This window comes from Hyaena hyaena, unplaced genomic scaffold, assembly GCF_003009895.1.
Source record: "Hyaena hyaena isolate Hyena2069 unplaced genomic scaffold, ASM300989v1 scaffold_36, whole genome shotgun sequence".
Lineage (NCBI taxonomy): Eukaryota > Metazoa > Chordata > Mammalia > Carnivora > Hyaenidae > Hyaena > Hyaena hyaena.
In genome coordinates, this window is record NW_024080668.1 from 2,760,268 (window position 1) to 2,777,411 (window position 17,144).

General features: G+C 47.7%; 1 protein-coding gene across 2 annotated transcripts; it reads left to right on the forward strand.

The window, feature by feature from the left end:
- The first annotated feature begins 7,413 nt into the window (after positions 1 to 7,413).
- COLCA2 (colorectal cancer associated 2) lies at positions 7,414 to 15,426 on the forward strand. 2 transcript variants are annotated; one of them, XM_039229222.1, is made up of 4 exons: positions 7,414 to 7,692; positions 7,859 to 7,953; positions 13,217 to 13,446; positions 14,825 to 15,426. In XM_039229222.1, the coding sequence occupies exons 1-4, from the start codon at positions 7,601 to 7,603 to the stop codon at positions 15,194 to 15,196; spliced, it is 789 nt and encodes a 262-aa protein (XP_039085153.1). In that variant the 5' UTR covers positions 7,414 to 7,600; the 3' UTR covers positions 15,197 to 15,426. The 2 variants fall into 2 exon arrangements, with proteins under 2 accessions (XP_039085153.1, XP_039085154.1); XM_039229223.1 differs by lacking the exons at positions 7,414 to 7,692; positions 7,859 to 7,953 and adding exons at positions 9,317 to 9,728; positions 11,793 to 11,847.
- Positions 15,427 to 17,144: the final 1,718 nt, after the last annotated feature.

The following is a 17,144-nucleotide window of genomic DNA, read 5'->3' on the forward strand; positions in this document are numbered from 1 at the left end:
GGAGCATTGTGACTTGTGACAGCTCACTTAATAATAGAATATGACGGCACTGTTGTGGTAGGGGAGGAAATACTCCAGTTCTCTGAAGTATTAGAGCTCTTTACAAGAAATTCCACAAAAGGAAAAGAATTCCTAATCTCAATAATAAAATATACATTTACATGCATACAGATGTACCCACACATATGTGTGTGTAACTAGTATCTTTGTGATCGTGTTTTCTTTTTTTAAAAATAGTTATTTATTTTTGAGAGAGAGTGTGTGTGCATAAGTGGGGGAGGGGCAGAAAGAGAGAGAATGCCAAGTAGGTTCTGTGCTGTCAGCACCAGGCCCGACATGGGGCCGGATCCCACAAACTATGAGATCATGACCTGAGCCGAAATCAAGCGTCAGACGCTTAACCAACTGAGCCACCCAGGCGCCCCTGACCCATTTTTTAATATGTAAATCTAAACGGTACATTCACAAGAAATAAAACGTCAGTAATGCTTAAAAAACTGAAATAACTGTAGATTGATCCAAGGCTTAAGTCACATTACATTATAGTGATTCCACCAACCACACACCAAAATCATACTTTGTTTAGGTTCCATCATTACATTGTCTCAAGTATCCTTCCTCATCAAAACATCAGAGCGTGCCTGTACAGATCCTATTCACTAACCACTGCTCTAGAGAGCTTAAATGCAAAATCGTTCACTCTAGCTAACGAGTGATTCTCTGACTAGACACATCACATAGAGGACTCACAAGTGGCCCAGCAATGCGTCTGGCTTAGTGCCCGGTATGTTGTAGCTGCTCAGTAAAATCTTCGTTAGACAGAACTACAATAATACCACAAAAATGAGTCTTTAGATCCTGACACTACGGGTGGCAATTCCCTGAGACTGATGTATTAGAAAACACTCCCATGTCTCTTATCTAACATTAGCCATACTCTGCAAATGTTGATGGGAGTAGTGGATCCCGGGCATTAGTGGTAATATATTTAAGATGACGGACTTTGTATTTTTAAATATCTCTAAAAAGGAACACAACTGAACTTTGATGCAGCACACAAAAAACGTTCATATATTCATTTAGTATGTACGTAGTAGACACAGTATAATATGTTACTAAGAAATCTTATAAATAAAAGTTATTCAGTATTGGGTGTTTTCTCTGGTATGATTAAAACAAATATGATAAATAGATAAGGAACAGAATCCTTAAAGATAAGGCTAAATAAATAGTAATAAAATTTTCTATAATTATCCGTAAATGACAATACCATATTATCTTTGATCTTTGATACAGAAGCGTCCTCTACTCTCACACTCTGATAAATAAGATGTGTGGATTTGCAATATGCAATATCATTGTCAGAACATTTATAAGCTGAAAAAGGAGGACAGTGTAAAATCTTTACAAGTTCCAAAAGGAAGAAAACATAGAGAAAGAAACATCTACGAATTGGCTCTTTTGCATTAGGAAAACTGATCAATGTCCCTACTGACCTTCTTCCTAATGAAATACCTGGAGTGGAATGATCCAAAAGTTTAATGCTTAGTAAATTAATTTAGTCATAAATGAAAAATCACTCAGCTGTTTTATTTCTTAACCTTGGTAATATATTCATTGGCTTTTATCACAGTAATCTTTATATGTTTTTGTATGGCATAATGAAACTGTTTTAAGTAAAAGGTGAACTTTTCAAGCAGTGTCTGATAATATTTTCTATATTTAAAGAATAAACCAGCAAATGCTTGATCCCTACAGAAGCCCCTTCAGGAAAAGTTAAAAGTTTGGATATGTTCTATGGCAGGTGACTGAGTTATCACAAATCATTAAACAACCTCCTCTGTAAGTCTTCCTGGTCGTTCATGAACGAGACACTCACTCTGGACCCAGGAAGTACTCATGTCCACCATGTTTTTTGGAACTTGATATTTTCCCCAAGGTTTGGTAACAGTGTCCCAAAGACAAAATGACAAAAGAACTTTGCATTAATAAAGAGAATTTTAAGGCTGTAGTCAAATTTGGAGGCAATAAATTCCTCCTTCCTTATACTGAAAGTCTTTTCATATTCATGAAATCTCCTACTTTGGGGGTAAAATGTAATGCTCTCCAGTGTCATTTGCATACAAAAGCCTGCCAAAGAAATTCAGTTCAATGTTCCATTTAAAACTTTCAAAATAAATGTATTCTATTCCCATTATTCTGAGTGCTCAGCGACTCTAAGAAGGTCTCTGACAAACTAAAGGGTTTCTCAGCTCAGTGACTCAGAGATCTGAAAAACTAGAGAAACTACAGATAATAAGCTTCAAAAAGAAATGGCTTGGGGCAGGGGCGCCTGGGTGGCTCAGTAGGTTAAGCGTCCAACTTCGGCTCAAGTCATGATCTCAGTATCATGTATACCCATACTCAGTATATGCTGTTGGAAGAATGAATCAGTGAATGAACCAAACAAACAGTGAGAGAATAGGTATTCCACGTTATTTACAAGGCAGTTGACAGCAGAAACCAGGACTTGGTGCTCCTGGTGCTGGATACCACTCCTGGTACATAGCTGGTTCTCAACTAACACCTCATTGGATTTTGGCTCAGTCAATGATCATTGTGTTTAAAGCAGGCCAATAGTGGAGCTCCCTTATAAAGTCTGGGTTCCCATTGCCTTAACCCACGTCCACCACGGGCCAAGGGCTCAGCCAGGCAGCGGAGGGAGCCGGAGGCTGGATGATCACCAGCAGGAATGTTGGAGAAAGACTCCAAGTCCCTCTTGGCACCTCAAGGGACCCTTTCAACACCCAAAATTCAGGAGCCTGTGTTGTATTTTTAAGGAGGCGAGCCTGTTAAAGCCTGTTGAAAGCTCACAACATTTTTTTCAGTCTTTTATTAAAGCCCCAGAATAATTATCAGGACTTCGGGGCAGACACCCTGGAGGTGACAATGCCCCCCACCCCCACCCCCCCCAAGAGGGAAGAGTTCCTAGTCTGAGAAGCTCAGACTGTAAGTAGCTTAGTGAGCAGCTCACCCTCTCTGCCGGCCAGTCTCTCCCTCAGGGTTCTGGCATCCCCAGTCCTTACAGAATGCTTTCAAGTCAGCATGCTGTCCTGGGTGTCCCTCACACACCCCGACAGTAAACCAGCTCCACATACTTCACACGCACACCACTGACAAGTGTGTTTGCGTGTCTCGTAGGTAGTATCTCTCCTGTGGTCACAAGTCATCAGTGGGTCAACAGATGATCTCAGCGACTCCCAATCAACATATATTTTTCATACATAGAATGAAATGGAAAAGATGGGATACAAAATGTCAGAATGCCTCTTACACACGCATGTATTTTGTTCCATGAGGAGTTCAATAAACGTGTAAATGTTGCCGCATAGTATGTGAACGTGTAAAATGAATTTCTTATTGTGGGTTGAAGTCAAAAAGCTTTGAAAGCCTGTTATCGAAGATCAGGAAGACAACAATGATAGGTGAGAGCAACACCTTTAGCCTCAGACTTCTCAAAGTTTGAGACCCATTCCTGCCATTTGTGTGCTCAATAACCTTGTGCATATTCCTTACCCCTCTGAGCCTCATCTGTGAGTGGGGACGCTGTACAACACGGTGCCTGATATCCAATAAACACTCAGTAAGTGACAACTCCTTGAAAAAAGTCTCCTGTGAGGACCGTCCAACTCCATGGGGTAGACCTGGTTGTTCCAGAACTCATGACACACGCAGATCCGTGGGAAAGAGTCACAGGACTCATTGGAAAGGACACTCCCTTGCACCCACAAGCATGATATTTGGACATTAAATATCTGTGCTGGGCTTTTGCAATTACAGAAACAGCAAGGAAACAAAATTCCATTCATATTGGGGTAAAACCTGGGAGACCTATTTCTCGAAACAGGGCTCGGGCCTGAGGAAATCCAATTTTCTTGAAGTTTCTCGCCAGCAACAGCACTAACACATATACCCCTGCACCAAGCCAACACAGAAGCCTCCAGAATGCTGCCATGGTTCGGGCAGAGACTTCTCAAGGAAGGACAGAGTTCTTCACTGTCCCAACGACCCTGTGACTCCCAAGGACCTCATCTCTCGCTGTCCCCGCCCCCCGCCCTCGCCTGCCCTGTGCAAATACCACGTGGCCAGTCGTCAGCATCGGCTTCAGTGACCTTGCCAAGGGAGCGCAGTGACCTCCGACTACCTCTGTCCATCTCCACACAAAAGGAGAGGTCAGCGGGGAGAGCAAGCCCGAAAAAATAAGAAAGGACTCCAGAACAGAGGGAAACTGAGGCACTCAGGGGGCCGGGGGAAGAAGAGCAATGCAAGTCAAGAAATGGAAGAAAGCAGTGACAGGAAGCGAGACAAAGAAAAGGACACTCGGAAAAGAAGTAAATAGAAAGTCCAAAAGACAAAGAGGAATATTTTTAAAAGCAAACAAAAAAAAAGTAAGTGGAAAACAAGGAGGAAGACGAAAGAGAGAAGAAGTAATGGATGAAACTCTGAGGACAAGACACCACCGTCCCTACTTTCCCAGTTCTGTTCTCAGTTCCGTTAGAAGGAGCGGTGCCCAGACGGGGCAGGGCAGGCGTGAGCAAAGGGGCTCTCTGAGCCGCCAGTGTCCTTCCCCTCCTCACGAGTCTCCAGCCTGACGCCCGTCAGGGACACCCAGGGCACAGACGCAGAGGCCTCTGTCGAAAGAGGCTCCAGGAGCTGAGAGGTTCCAGCTGGGCTGGGGACGCACACAGCCCACGCTGCCCTCCGCTGCCAGGTCACATCTCAGGTGCTCCCAGCCCCGCTCCCCTTCTGAGCAGCTCTGGTGTCTTGTCGCCCAAGGGACCCCCATTCTCCCCTCTGCATGTATATTCTACCCTGCACTGGACACGCTCAAGGGAATTCGGACTACTTTCTGGCAGCCTATGGGGCTCAACTCTACTCTGAGGCATTTCACAGAACTCAGGGAACAAAGGCCCGTAACCCCCCGCCTGACCTGGCCTCACGGAACCCCATCCCGCTTCTCTGTCATCTGGTGCTGCCCCCTTCCCTCAGGGGCTGGAAGAGGGTCTGGCCCGCCACTGCCTCCCTCCCTGGACCACTCCCGTCTTCTCGAGCTTCCAAATCACCCGGAAGAGTCAGAGCAAGCGCTTGGAGAACACAACTCAAGCACAGTTCCGTCATTTGTGAGGGGCCTGGGCCTGGACCCAGCGGCCCCGCATGCCGAGTGCAGGCCTCGCCCGCCCCTCGCCCGAGCGTGAAGGCCTGAACCCAAATGCCTGTCCTGTCAGCTAAAACGGGCAGGACCCATCTCGTTTCTCAATGCAAACTCCTGCAGCGAACAGGGCAGGGGCGGCTCAAGTCAGAGAAAGAGGAGACAGGCGGACGGAAGTGGGGGCAGGCAGTGCGAGGCCAGGCAGGCGGGAAGGGGATGAGGCACAGAGAGCTGAGGCCTCAGCCCGGCCTCTGCCTTGCAACCCGGGGCCCACGTGACTCCTTCCCATGCTGAACCTACTGTCTGCCATGCTCGCTCCCCAAAACCTGAGATTTTCCCTTAAAACGGAGACTGGGGACGGGGGGATCTGTCTGGCCGGCCAGCCTGGCTCAGGGGGTCATGAAGGGCAGCCCAAGTCACTCCGGCTCCTTGGAGCTGCCTTTGAGGCAGAAATACAGAGCATCTTGGAGGACTCCTGCTCTGTCTGTGGAAAGGTGGGCAAAACGCTTAAAATACAATAAAAGCAAGGCCCGGGCCCCAAAGGGGTCTCACTCCCTGTTTCTCTGGACTGTCTGTGGGGTGCCTGTGTGCAGGATTTCTGCAGAAGATAGTCCATTTTGTTAAGCCTTTGAATATTCAAATTGAAAGTATCGCGCAATCATTGATTGTCAAATCATGGGTTTCTAGAGGTTTTAAATACTTGGCATGAGGGGGAAAAAACTCAAACCTATACCCGAAGGTATAAAACATTAATTCTGTTTGTCTCCTGCTCCAGGAACCTGGGTGCAGCTGGATGCTTTGTGAAACTTTTAAAATGTTGCATCTCTGTCTCTCTCCTTGCACAGGAGCCCTCCTAGGCGCTGAATTCCTGCAGCCACAGCACCCAGCACCGACCCAGCTCCGGCTGACCACGATGTCGGGTAACTCGGCCGCTTCTCCTGGGGTAGGGTCACGCGAGGCAGGGGCGTCTCGATCCGGGTGGATTTCCACAGCGTTTCCTGCATAGAACAGAGAGGCACAAAGTCAGGGCGTGCAAGTATGAGCCCGGGATCCGGAGAGGGCGCGGGCCACGCTGCGGCCGCTCCCCTCGGCGCCTGCTCCCGAGGGCAGAGAGGCCCAGAGGCCGGGCTGGCCGCTGTGGACGTCCGCGTGTCCCCCGACCCCCACCCGCCCTTCCGCTTCGCCGCGGCCGTGACCCCGGGGCTTCGCGGCGCGGACTCTGCGTGCCCAGAAGCGGCGGCGGGGGGAGCTAGAGGCTCGCGGTGAGCCCGGGACGCGAGCACGGCGCGCGGGCCGGCCGCACCGGGCAGGGCGGAGGCGGCCCCCTCGGCGCCCCCCGAGCGGCCCCCGCCGCCCACGGGGCTGCGAGCCGCGCGGGGCCGCCGGGTGCGGGAGACCGGACCGCGCAGAGGGCGCGGCGCCCGGGCCTCGCGCAGAGGGCGCGGGACCCCCGGGGTCTGGGCGGCCAACGGCGCCGCCTGCTCTCCGGGGGAGACCCCTCGCTCCCGGGGCGTGCGCGGGGGCTCCCCGCGGTCCGGCTGCGGTCTCCGCAGCGGCCAGGCGCGGCGCTGGCGGCACTGTGGCTCGGCGCCCGGGCCGCGCAGGCGGCCGCCCGGAGCCCGGAGCCGCGCGGCCCGGCCCCTCCCCGGCGCGCGCTCCAGGGCCGAGGTCGGGGCCGGAGTCGCGGGCGCTCCCGCGGCCACCCCGGAGCACGAAAGCCCGCCGGCTCGGCCCGGCCCCGCGAGGTCCCACCTACTCACTGCGGCTCCGCGGGGCCGGCCCGGGACGCCCGGGCTCCCCCCTCGCCGGCCCAGAGCGCGGCCCCTTCTGCGGGGCGGACCCCCGGCGGGCCGCGCCACCCCCGGGAGCCCCGCTCTGCGCGGCCGGAGGCTCCGTGCGCCGCCGGGAGACGCCAGCTCCCGAAAGGGAGGGGGTGGGGAGCGGCGGGAGGAAGGGAGAGCCGGAGCGGGGGCCGAAGGAGGGAGGAGGAAAGGATGGAGCGCGGGAAAGGCGGAGAAAGAGGGGCGAGGGAGCCCGGGCCGAAGAAAAAGGGGGAGGGGGTAGTGCTTCGGGGAGCAGCCGGAGGACCTCGCTCTCCACCCTCACCTGCCCGCCGCCTCTCCCGGGCTGGCTTCCAGACCAAGGGCACGCAGGGGTCGGGGCCTCCCCAGAAGCCGCGCTTGGCCTGATGCATAAGTCAGGGACTCAGGGTTTACGCACAGCCTCCCTGTGGAGGGGGCTCGGTCCACTGCTCTGCGCCCCCCCCCCAGCCCCTCCCCAAGGCCCGCAGTACCCTCTCCCCGGCGGCAGGCTGGGCCCAGAGCCCAAGGTTCCCCTATTTTAGCCAAGGTGATGGACTAGACTGCTGTCCGCATTCCTGAGCAGAAGCACCTGTGTGCCATTGGCCTAGGGATGGGGCCCAGCCTGGCTGGGTGGCCGCGCAGCTTCCCACGGGCTCCGTTCCCACTCGGCCGAAACCTGCGCAGCTCCTCCTCATCTCTCAGGTCGGACACTTTTGGGGCCCCTTCCCACCTGTCTTGCAGCATTCTCTTTGCCTTCTTGGAACCTAGAAACCCGGTCTCCGGTGTCATAGTCTATAAGAGACCCTCCACACCCCCGTCTGACACCCAAGCCTCACATTTGACCACTGACTCTGTCGCCTTTCCCCAGAAAAACCGAAGGTGTATCAAGGTGTCCGGGTGAAGATAACGGTGAAGGAGTTGCTGCAGCAGAGAAGGGCGCACCAGGCAGCCTCCGGGGGAACCGTAAGCATCACCCCTCACCTACACCCCGCCTGTGTTCCACCTCACATAACCCTATGTTTGGAAAGATGTGGGAGACCACGCTAAGCTCAGCCACCATCCCCAGAGCTGGCCTTCCAAACTGCCTTTATAACTTCTGTGCCCAGCTCCTTCTCAGCTCAGCCCAGGAAGCCACAACATAGAGCTGGGGCGTACCGGGGGGCTCGGGATTTGGGGGAGCCCATCCCTCACTGATCATAGTTGAATATAAAGGGCTTGTTGACCTGGTGTAGGGACAGGAGCAGAGAGCCCTTCAAGGAGAGGATCTCTGTGGACATGCCCCCTGCTTCTCATTCATATGAAACCGAGCTTCTGAGGTCATTTATCTGCAAACCACCAGGCACAGAAAGCTCCCAGCACAAACGGGGCCATGTATCTACAGAAGAGACAGCTTGGGATATAGAAGCACCTCCTCAATATGCAGTAAAGCCGGATGCAGTCCCAGGTTAGCATGGGGTGATATGAGGCAGGTATAAGGGTACCCAGTCACTTCACATACTCTCCAAAGCAGATAGTATTGCTAAGAGTGTTCAGGGCATCAGCAGAACCAGATAAACTGCGTGGGGTAGCCTCCATTCATTGCTGAAAGCCCTTTGTCAACGCTTGTGCGTTGCTTTGGGTGTGGATGTGGGATATGACAGATGGGCCCATACTGCCAGTGTTAGGATTGGTCCTGTCTCCAGCTTTTCGACGTCCTCCGCCCCCCCCCCCCCCCCCCCCCCCCCCCCATGCTTTCTGAGCCTGGTGCTCTTTGCCATGCAACGCACGACTTCCTGAAATGGCCCTTTGTGGGAAGAGGTACGGCGGGCTGGGTTCAGGTCTCAGCTCCTCCATGGTGCGAGTGTATCCTTGAGCATATCTCTAAGCTGGAGATAATAGGATTTTATGAGGGCTAAATGAGTTATATAGCATATAATAAAGCACTTACAAGAGTACTTTTCATTTAGCAAGTGCTTGATAAATGTTAACTGTTATTATTATTATTTGCAAAAAGCAGCTACAATAAAATTACAACCAAGGATTGAAAGCCAGCTATCCAGTAATGTCCATTCACTCCCTTTGCTCAGAGTTTAGAGTTCAAGTGTGGGCTTGCTGTGATACAGCCTGCCTGCCAAAATTTACATTTACTGGAGAAGTTAGTACCACCATGTATGGGATTTTAGCTAACGCAGCAAAGCTTCTTTCCATTCACGGAGGGCTTTTACAGAGGCTTAGGAAAAAAAGCACTTTTGCACACTGATTATTTCATTTAGTTCTTATAACAACCAGGCAGGGTAAGTCATCAGGATCTACATGCCTCTGTTACAGCTAACATCCAAGTCTTACAGTTACTACGTACGGGCAGAGCTAAAAACAGAATCAGTGTCTTCTTACTCTTCGTATAGAAAACAAAAAAAACCTTCCCACATACTGACTCCCTAACTTCATCCTTCTGCACATCCAGCTGTGCTCAGCACAGTCTGGTAGCCTCACCTCTCGATTCCTTCAGTTCAGAGACGGTTATAAAATTAATAAAAGCAGGAACAAGGGAACTGAGGAATGCTTCTGGTGCAAAAGAGAAAGAAAATCATCAGGATGTTCACAACAAAATATAATCTTTCATTGAGGAGTTTGGGACATGGTAGAATTCTGCTTCGATGCCCTTGGAGAAACCCCGCCTCGCATGGTGCTTTTAACGCCGCCGGCCTTTTACAGGCGGGTTTGGCTGCCGTTCGCTGATCGCGGGAATGAAAGCAAAGGTAAAACATTTCACTTGTGTACCTGACCAGTATCAGTTTCCTGGAGCTGTTTGATTTGTCTAAGCTTTTCTGAATCACCACCACCACCCCCGAGAGATAATAAAACAGTACTTCTGAGGCACTGCCTTGCAGGTACATGCATAGCAAAGCCTGCTCTCCTTTGCTTCCTGGAAGATTACACCCACCTAGGCCCTCACAGGCACAGAGAAGCAGCACAGCAGTGATTTAATTATGAGAGCTGGGTGTGAGAGCCCTCGCTGGGGACCGGCAGAAGGATCTGGGATTCTCGGAAAGCTGTGAGGGTGTACTCAGCAGCAAGGGGGGACAGTGTATGCCTGCTTCTGGGTGTAGACCCTTTAGTTTAGCAGAGACGATCTCCAAGTTGTTCAATGATCAGAGGAAGCCTCTGAGAAGCTTTGAGCCAAGGACAAAGTTAATTTTATCAAACACACAAAGCAGGAAGAAATTTATCTTAATTTGTTATGAAGTCAGAGTAGTATCCACAATCTGACATTTAAACAAGCAATCGTGACTGGAAGTTACAGATTGAGGCAAATGTCAGGTCACAAACAGGGAGCTAGGAGAAATGTGTGCATGCCAGATTTCTAAGCTGGATTAAAAAAAAAACTTCTTTCAGCCAGATCAGTTTACCAACAACCCTAAACACACACACACACACACACACACACACACATCTTTTACCTTTAGGAGAAAGGGAAACTTGAGTTTGTATTTATCAAAGATATAATTTACCCTTTCACAACCATTGACTTTTTTTTAAACAGCCTTGATGTGTTTTCATAAATTGTAGATTGTGGTTTTTTGTGCCGTTTGAAATCGAAGAGAACGGTGCCTGTCTTTGTATTCCTGGAGCAAAGTAGAAAGGGAACCCATGACTAGAAAGATAACATCGAGCAGGAGATTGTAAACATACCTGAGGGAGATATTGTGGGCAGGCAGACAAACAGAACGTTCCCATTCCCGGGGAGGAAAGGGGTTAAGGAGAGCTCTACAATGAAGCAGATTTTTTAAAACCCACTCCTTCCAAGTCTTTCAGCCCAAGCTGCAGTCAAATATTTGCATAAAGAGCTGGTGAAGGAGTCCAGCTTCCTGGTTCATGACATTACTGCATGGATCGTTTTCAAAATTAACACCACCTCCTGTTTAAGTAGTGGCCAAGTGTGCGTTCTCTGGGTGGCGTGGTGCATGGGAGTACGTATACCCTGTAATCTGAGAGAGAGGTGTGGTGAGCTCGCCTTCCCAACGCAGAATCACAGAGCAGTGCTGGTCCCTTTAAACTTTAAAGCCACCATCCGAAGCCTTAAAAAAAAAAAAAAAAAAAGGAAAAGAAAATCCTAAATTACTCAATACAATGATCCCTTCAAGTATTTAGATATAGTCGTGAAAAAAGCAGTCCTTATAGAAAATAGTACAAAACATACAGAGTTTAAAAATACTTAGTGACCATGACCTAGAGGGTAGATAGGCATCAGCTCACTGACTACAGATTTAAGAAAATTTTTTCTATTTTACTATTTCATAGCTAGTGAGCACATGGGAATATTTTTAGCTAACCCAGGATGAGCAAAGTTAGGAATTGTGTCCTTTTGTGAAAACAAACTCCTAAGGCTATGCAGCCAGAGAGTATATGAGAATTTTGAAGAAACTGAAGAAACTGAAGAAGTCATAGTTGGGACTAAATAAATTTAGCTCTTATTCATTTTAAATTAAATAGTTTAATAGAAAGGCTCTTTGCTGAGTATTCTCAAACTATTCCATTTCTCTGTAATACAAGAATCATTTCCATCATTTTTACTGAAATTAATAACCTTTAAAATTTAAGTGGGAGGATCTGATAGTTTAAAAGAAAACAAGCAAACATAAAAACTGAGTCTAAATAAAATATAACATTGGTCATATGTAACGACAACCATGTCTTTTAGAAAAAAATATCTGGCTTACCTTGGAGGAGAAGGCAACACAGTTCATGTGACAGTGTCTTAGGTCTCCCCTCTCAGCACTGGGATTTCACCCTGCTCTGTGGTCGCATTCTTGCTTTGGCAGGTGTCCGGAGGCAGCAGCGTCCGCCTTCCAGACCAGGTCCCACCACCTTCTGCAGGTCAGTATAGCCAGGATTACCGTTCCCTCAAAACCCCTTCCCAATGTCCATCTCGAAAGTCTTTCCAGTGCAGGATTCGGGGGTTAAGAGAGGCACCACCACTTCATTGCAATCCAACCAATCAGAAGGTGAAAAAGGCACCGTGTCTCCAGATGCAAGCCCAGCAAGGAAACAAGGGCACGGTTTTGTCCTCATTTCTGAAACGTCTGTTCTCTGCTTGCTGCTCTAACCCAAGAGTGCCTCCTCCACCTTTATTCCGGCTCCTTCAATCCCCAAGTAACCAAACTTGACTAGTAGATCAGAATTGTTTTCAGAAACGTATCCTTTTCACTGTACTGTTAAATGGAATGCAGGACCCCCTCAGGTTCCAGAATAATGCCTTTGCTGTTGCTCATTTAGTGTCTAGCCAATAGGGGCTTCTCTTCCCTTGTTTCCTCTCTTCTAGAGAGCAGTTCAGACAATTGCAAGTTTTCTCAGCCCAGTTCGAATAACTGCATTACCTATGCCATCCAACAGCTAGCTCACGGCTGAAGGTGCCGCTTTAGCTTAACCGAAGGAACCTGAGTCTTCAAAAACTCCAATGCTCTGTTGTCCCCTGATGAACACACTCTAAACCTATCTTCGTAGAGCATTGACAGATAGCAATCAGAAGTCAAGCCTATTAATAATAAAACGGAAGAGGAACCCCGTTCTCAGAATTATTCTTGCTTGGTAGCTGACAACTTATTTTAATTCTGTTATCCTGTTAACATGTTTACCAAGAAAACATTTTTGCTTTTTATAATTCATAACAAGTACTATGAATTCACTTTACATTCTTGGTATCCATTTGTATTATTTGCACGGCTATTTGTATCACTCCTCAAAATTTAAGTTACTGAGTAAGTGTGAAAGTTTGGGAATGCAGCAATCCTAAATCAAGAGAATTGTTTCCCATGGCATCAGAAGTTTCCTTAAAGCCTCCCACAATTCAGTACGTTACTTCTGACAGGTGAGGTTTACTTGAACTGCAAATGGGATGTTGATGCCTTATAGTCCAAGAAAGTAGAGCCTTGAGCCATTATTTGCCTGTGACAGTTGGACACGGATTGGGTTGTCCTTCTTTTATTTTGTGTCCTGGCCACATTTACAGCCTCTTTCCACATAATTAACCAGATTTATTCCACTGGGACTTGAATTCACTAAGGCAATTTAAAAAATCCAAACTGCCTGCCTGTTTACTTTTCTAGAACTTCTTAAGCCCCCTGGCTCCCCCTGCCTGACCAGACATGATAAATATTCAGAATATAGGAGAGAATTCCATTCAAAGTTATAAGGGCAGTTTTTAAACCATCACAACAAAAATCTGTCTTTTTCCTTTCTCTTCTAGGGCTGTATTTTGAGCCTGAACCAGTTTCTTCCATGCCCAGTTATTTTCAACCCCCAGAATTTTCCAGCTGTGTTTCTTGTGAAGAAAACACAAGCTGCCTTGACCAGATCTTTGATTCCTACCTTCAGACAGAGACACACCTGGACCCTTCGCTCAATTCCACGCAAAGTACTCCACACTATTTCCCTGACAGCTTCCAAGCCGCCCCTTTCTGCGTTAGCCAGAGCCTGGTAATTTATCTCTGTTCTTTACGAAACCTGACTGTTGCTTACTCTGGGGTGGGAATGCTTTGTAAGAGAGTTTGCATCACCTCGTGAGAAATCACACAAACACTGTCAACAAGGAAATCATCCAGGAAACAAGCCGAGAACCAGTTAAAACTCAGTGGGGGTCAAAATAGCCACACGTTGCAGGGGGCAAACCTTCGGATACACATGGAATCATGAGTTCCCAAGTCGGCTCCACCCAAGTAAGGGTGGGTGGCAATAAAAAGAGGTATCCTGACAATGTGCATTTAATGTTTTAAAACTGTAGTTAAGACATCTGTTCATTGGAAAGCATTGATTTAAGCAGCGGTCATTGGATTTTTTATTTAGAGCTCTTGAAAATGGAATTAAGGCTCCATCTACACAGTACAAAACTGGCATTCATTCTGATAATGGGTTTTTATTTCATTTTCGACACTGAATCGGCTCTCCTAAGTGCCAGTTTTGGTCTGGTAAAGGTATAAGAACTTATTTGAGTCTAAGATGGCTAGTGAAAAAGAAGCCCTAATAACTTCAAAGAATTTGGATTAGTCTATTCTTTGTGAACCTCAAATGTTGGAAAATATGGTACCATTTATAATGGTTTCCATTAGGAGATACCAATTGTCTGAGATGTCTTTTAGATACACATATAATTTTTTTAAACCACAAAAAGTAAGGGTTTTTTTTAATGCAAATACTTTTTTTTTCTTTTGGTTTGTCAAAAGTCTGTGTAAGTAGCAGACTAAATTTTCAGGGTCTAGGAAATTAACTCCACGGAATATGCACACAGGACCCAAGTCATTCAGTTCCCTTCCCCTTTCAAAGAAGGCTTTCTCTGTAATTACTGTAGACCTGCTTACGAGAAAGCGAAGGTATCTTTCTCCTCTGGGGACAAGACCTTAGTGACTATGAGTCATGTCTTGGAGTCTCCCAGACACTGGCTCGTCGAAGATCTCACTTCTACCTGTGCATGCTCACTTGGCTGTCCACAGTCAAGGGTGTGGAGGAACATCCCAGGTGCCACCTGCAGCAAGATTTGATGTGCAGGTGACTTGACGCACAATGGGATTTTGTGGTTTAAGAACAAAGCATCCTCTAAAGTATGGTTAATAACAAAAGAGAGCAGTGGAGCAAGGCAATTTATTGTTGGGGAAGAAATAGGCAAACACAGAATAAGGTGTCGTGAACTCACACAGTCTGCAAATTAAATTACTTCTGCAGACTTGGGTTGGGTTGGGTGTTTTGTTGTGTTGTATTTTTTTTCCCCTAATGTTCTTACCCTGAGTTAATAAATCCACTCCATTCAGCTCTTTTAATCCCGTCTAAACTATCAAGCTCTTTGTTCCTTGGTTTTGTCTAGACCCCAGGATCGCCTTCCGATTCCTCCACTGTCTCCGGTTCCTTTGACTACAGTTACTCGCCGGCTCAGCTACCGTCATATGCTCCGGAGAATTACAGTTCTCCCCCCTCTCTGGACACCAGGAACTGTGGCTACCCCTCAGAGGACTCCTCCTACACCCACGTGCCCTCATACGCCCCCTACGACTGCTTCTCCTCGGCCGGCACCTCCGTCTGCTACTGTGCGTCGTGTGAGATGGAACACTTGGATACCATCAGGGCGTCGGAGTGCTTTTCCTATCCCAGCTCAGACTATGTGAACTTTGCCCCCTCCGCAGCGGCCGCCAGTGATTTATATAAGAGAGGGACAAACTGTGACATCTGCTACAGTTAATGGCAGTTATAGTAATTCGGAACATGGCATGCCTATCCCTGTTTTTCGGCCGCCCCAGATGACGACTCAAAATATACAACCTGTTGACAAAATGTCACAAGTCCAGTTTGTATGTCACCATTTTCAAGTTTCCGATGCTCACTGAGGCATTAATTAATACGAAGTCCTCAGACCTGGTCACTGTGTCACTCCTACTCTGTATGCGTACAGTTAACATTTTTGTAGGGAATGTTCAATGGTGTTACTTTTCTATGTAACGAACAAAGTCTACATTTTTTTACTAATAAATTTTGTATTATTAAACATTGGCTTATATATTTTTTAATTTTCCAATAGTAGTTTCCAGTTGGTTTGAATAATAACAATTCTGGTAGATCGCCAGTTAGTCTTCAATAGCTTGATCTTGGAATGCCTAGGTGGCTCAGTCAGTTAAGCGTCGACTTGGGCTCAGGTCATGATCTCACGGTTCATGGGCCCGAGCCCTGCGTCGGGCTCTGTGCTGACAGCCAGCTCAGAGCCTGAAGCCTGGTTCAGATTCTGTGTCTCCCTCTCTCTCTGATCCTCCCCTGCTCACGCTGTCGCTCTCTCTCTCACTCTCTCGCTCTCTCTCTCTCAGAAATAAATAAAACATTTTTTAAAAATTAAAAAAAATAGCTTGATCTCACTTATTCATGAACTTAAAATTATTTATTATTTCATTTTATTTTATTTTAAAGTTCATTTATTTATTTTGAGAGAGAGACAGTGTGAGCAGGGGAGAGGCATAGAGAGAGGGAAACAGAGAGAGAATCCCAAGCAGGCTCCGTGCTGCCAGTGCAGAGCCCCTCACAGGGCTCAAACTTATCAAGCCACAGGATTATGTATGATCTGAGCCAAAACCAAGAGTCAGACGCCTAACCAACTGAGCCACCCGGGTGCCCCTAAAATTATTTTAATATGGCTAGATGCCTTGGCTCCCATAAGGATGGAGGGTAGACACAGATGTGATGGTTGAAAAGGAGAGGCAGCCTCACCTCTAAATGAGATTTTATGTCTTGGAGCAATATCAGAGAAAGACATTGATGAATCATTAGCTTTGCTCATCTAACATTAGTCAGTGAAATGTTAATATGGCCAAAAGACACATCTGACCTACAGCAATATTAACAACCTGTAGATAATTCTTCATCCCCAAGGTGCTGTTTTGTAAACGTTCTGGGCAAATACTTGATCTTTTTGTGCCTGAGGGCCACCATGCTGTTGATGTATCACAGAGCTTGGAGTTTGTTGTTATCCTCTATTTCCAAATTTCTGCATTAAGTCCTTAAATATGCATTATGCCATTTGTTTCTACAGATTGGTTGGTAGGATTGTCCGTGTTGTTTTCAACTGAATGTCAGAGTTGACTTCCTCTGGTTAATCTACCTGAACAAGCCCAATCAGCCTTCAAGGTGAAGACAAGTTACTTAAGCTACCTATGCTAGACTATACTGTTCAATCGTGTTCGCCGAGGGCATTAAATCACAGGACTTAATCCCTGAAATGAAGCCTGGAGGGGTGTTTTCCATGTCCCAAGTTTCTGCACAACGGCACCAATATTGGTAGCATCGGCCCTGGCCACAGCTACCAATTTTGCAAGCCCTTCCTGTGAGCCAGAATTGTCCAAGGGTTTTCTCACACATCATCTCACTTAATCTTCACAACAATACTGATAGCAGCGGAATGAGCAGTCTGAGATTCAGGGAAGTCAAGCACCTACCCAATCTCACCCAGCCAGTAAGTACCGGGCTTGGGTCTGAAGAACACCAAAGCTGTGATTTTCACGCACCCTCTGGTGGTGAAGAGTTTCAGCCGTCATTTGTGAAAGACTGCTGTGAAATCATCCCCAGTTAAACTCGACTTCCTCATACAAACACAGGTGTGTCCCCACACAGCTAGTCAGAGCTCTCCAGAAGGGCTCACTGTCCCC

What these genes read in the sequence shown, in the direction of transcription:
- COLCA2 (XM_039229222.1), top strand. Translation starts at nt 7,601, where the DNA reads ATGGGGCCCAGCCTGGCTGGGTGGCCGCGCAGCTTCCCACGGGCTCCG. An exon ending in AGGCAGCCTCCGGGGGAACC is followed by an intron (nt 7,954 to 13,216) that starts GTAAGCATCACC and finishes TTTCTCTTCTAG; the next exon opens with GGCTGTATTTTGAGCCTGAA. An exon ending in TCTGCGTTAGCCAGAGCCTG is followed by an intron (nt 13,447 to 14,824) that starts GTAATTTATCTC and finishes GGTTTTGTCTAG; the next exon opens with ACCCCAGGATCGCCTTCCGA.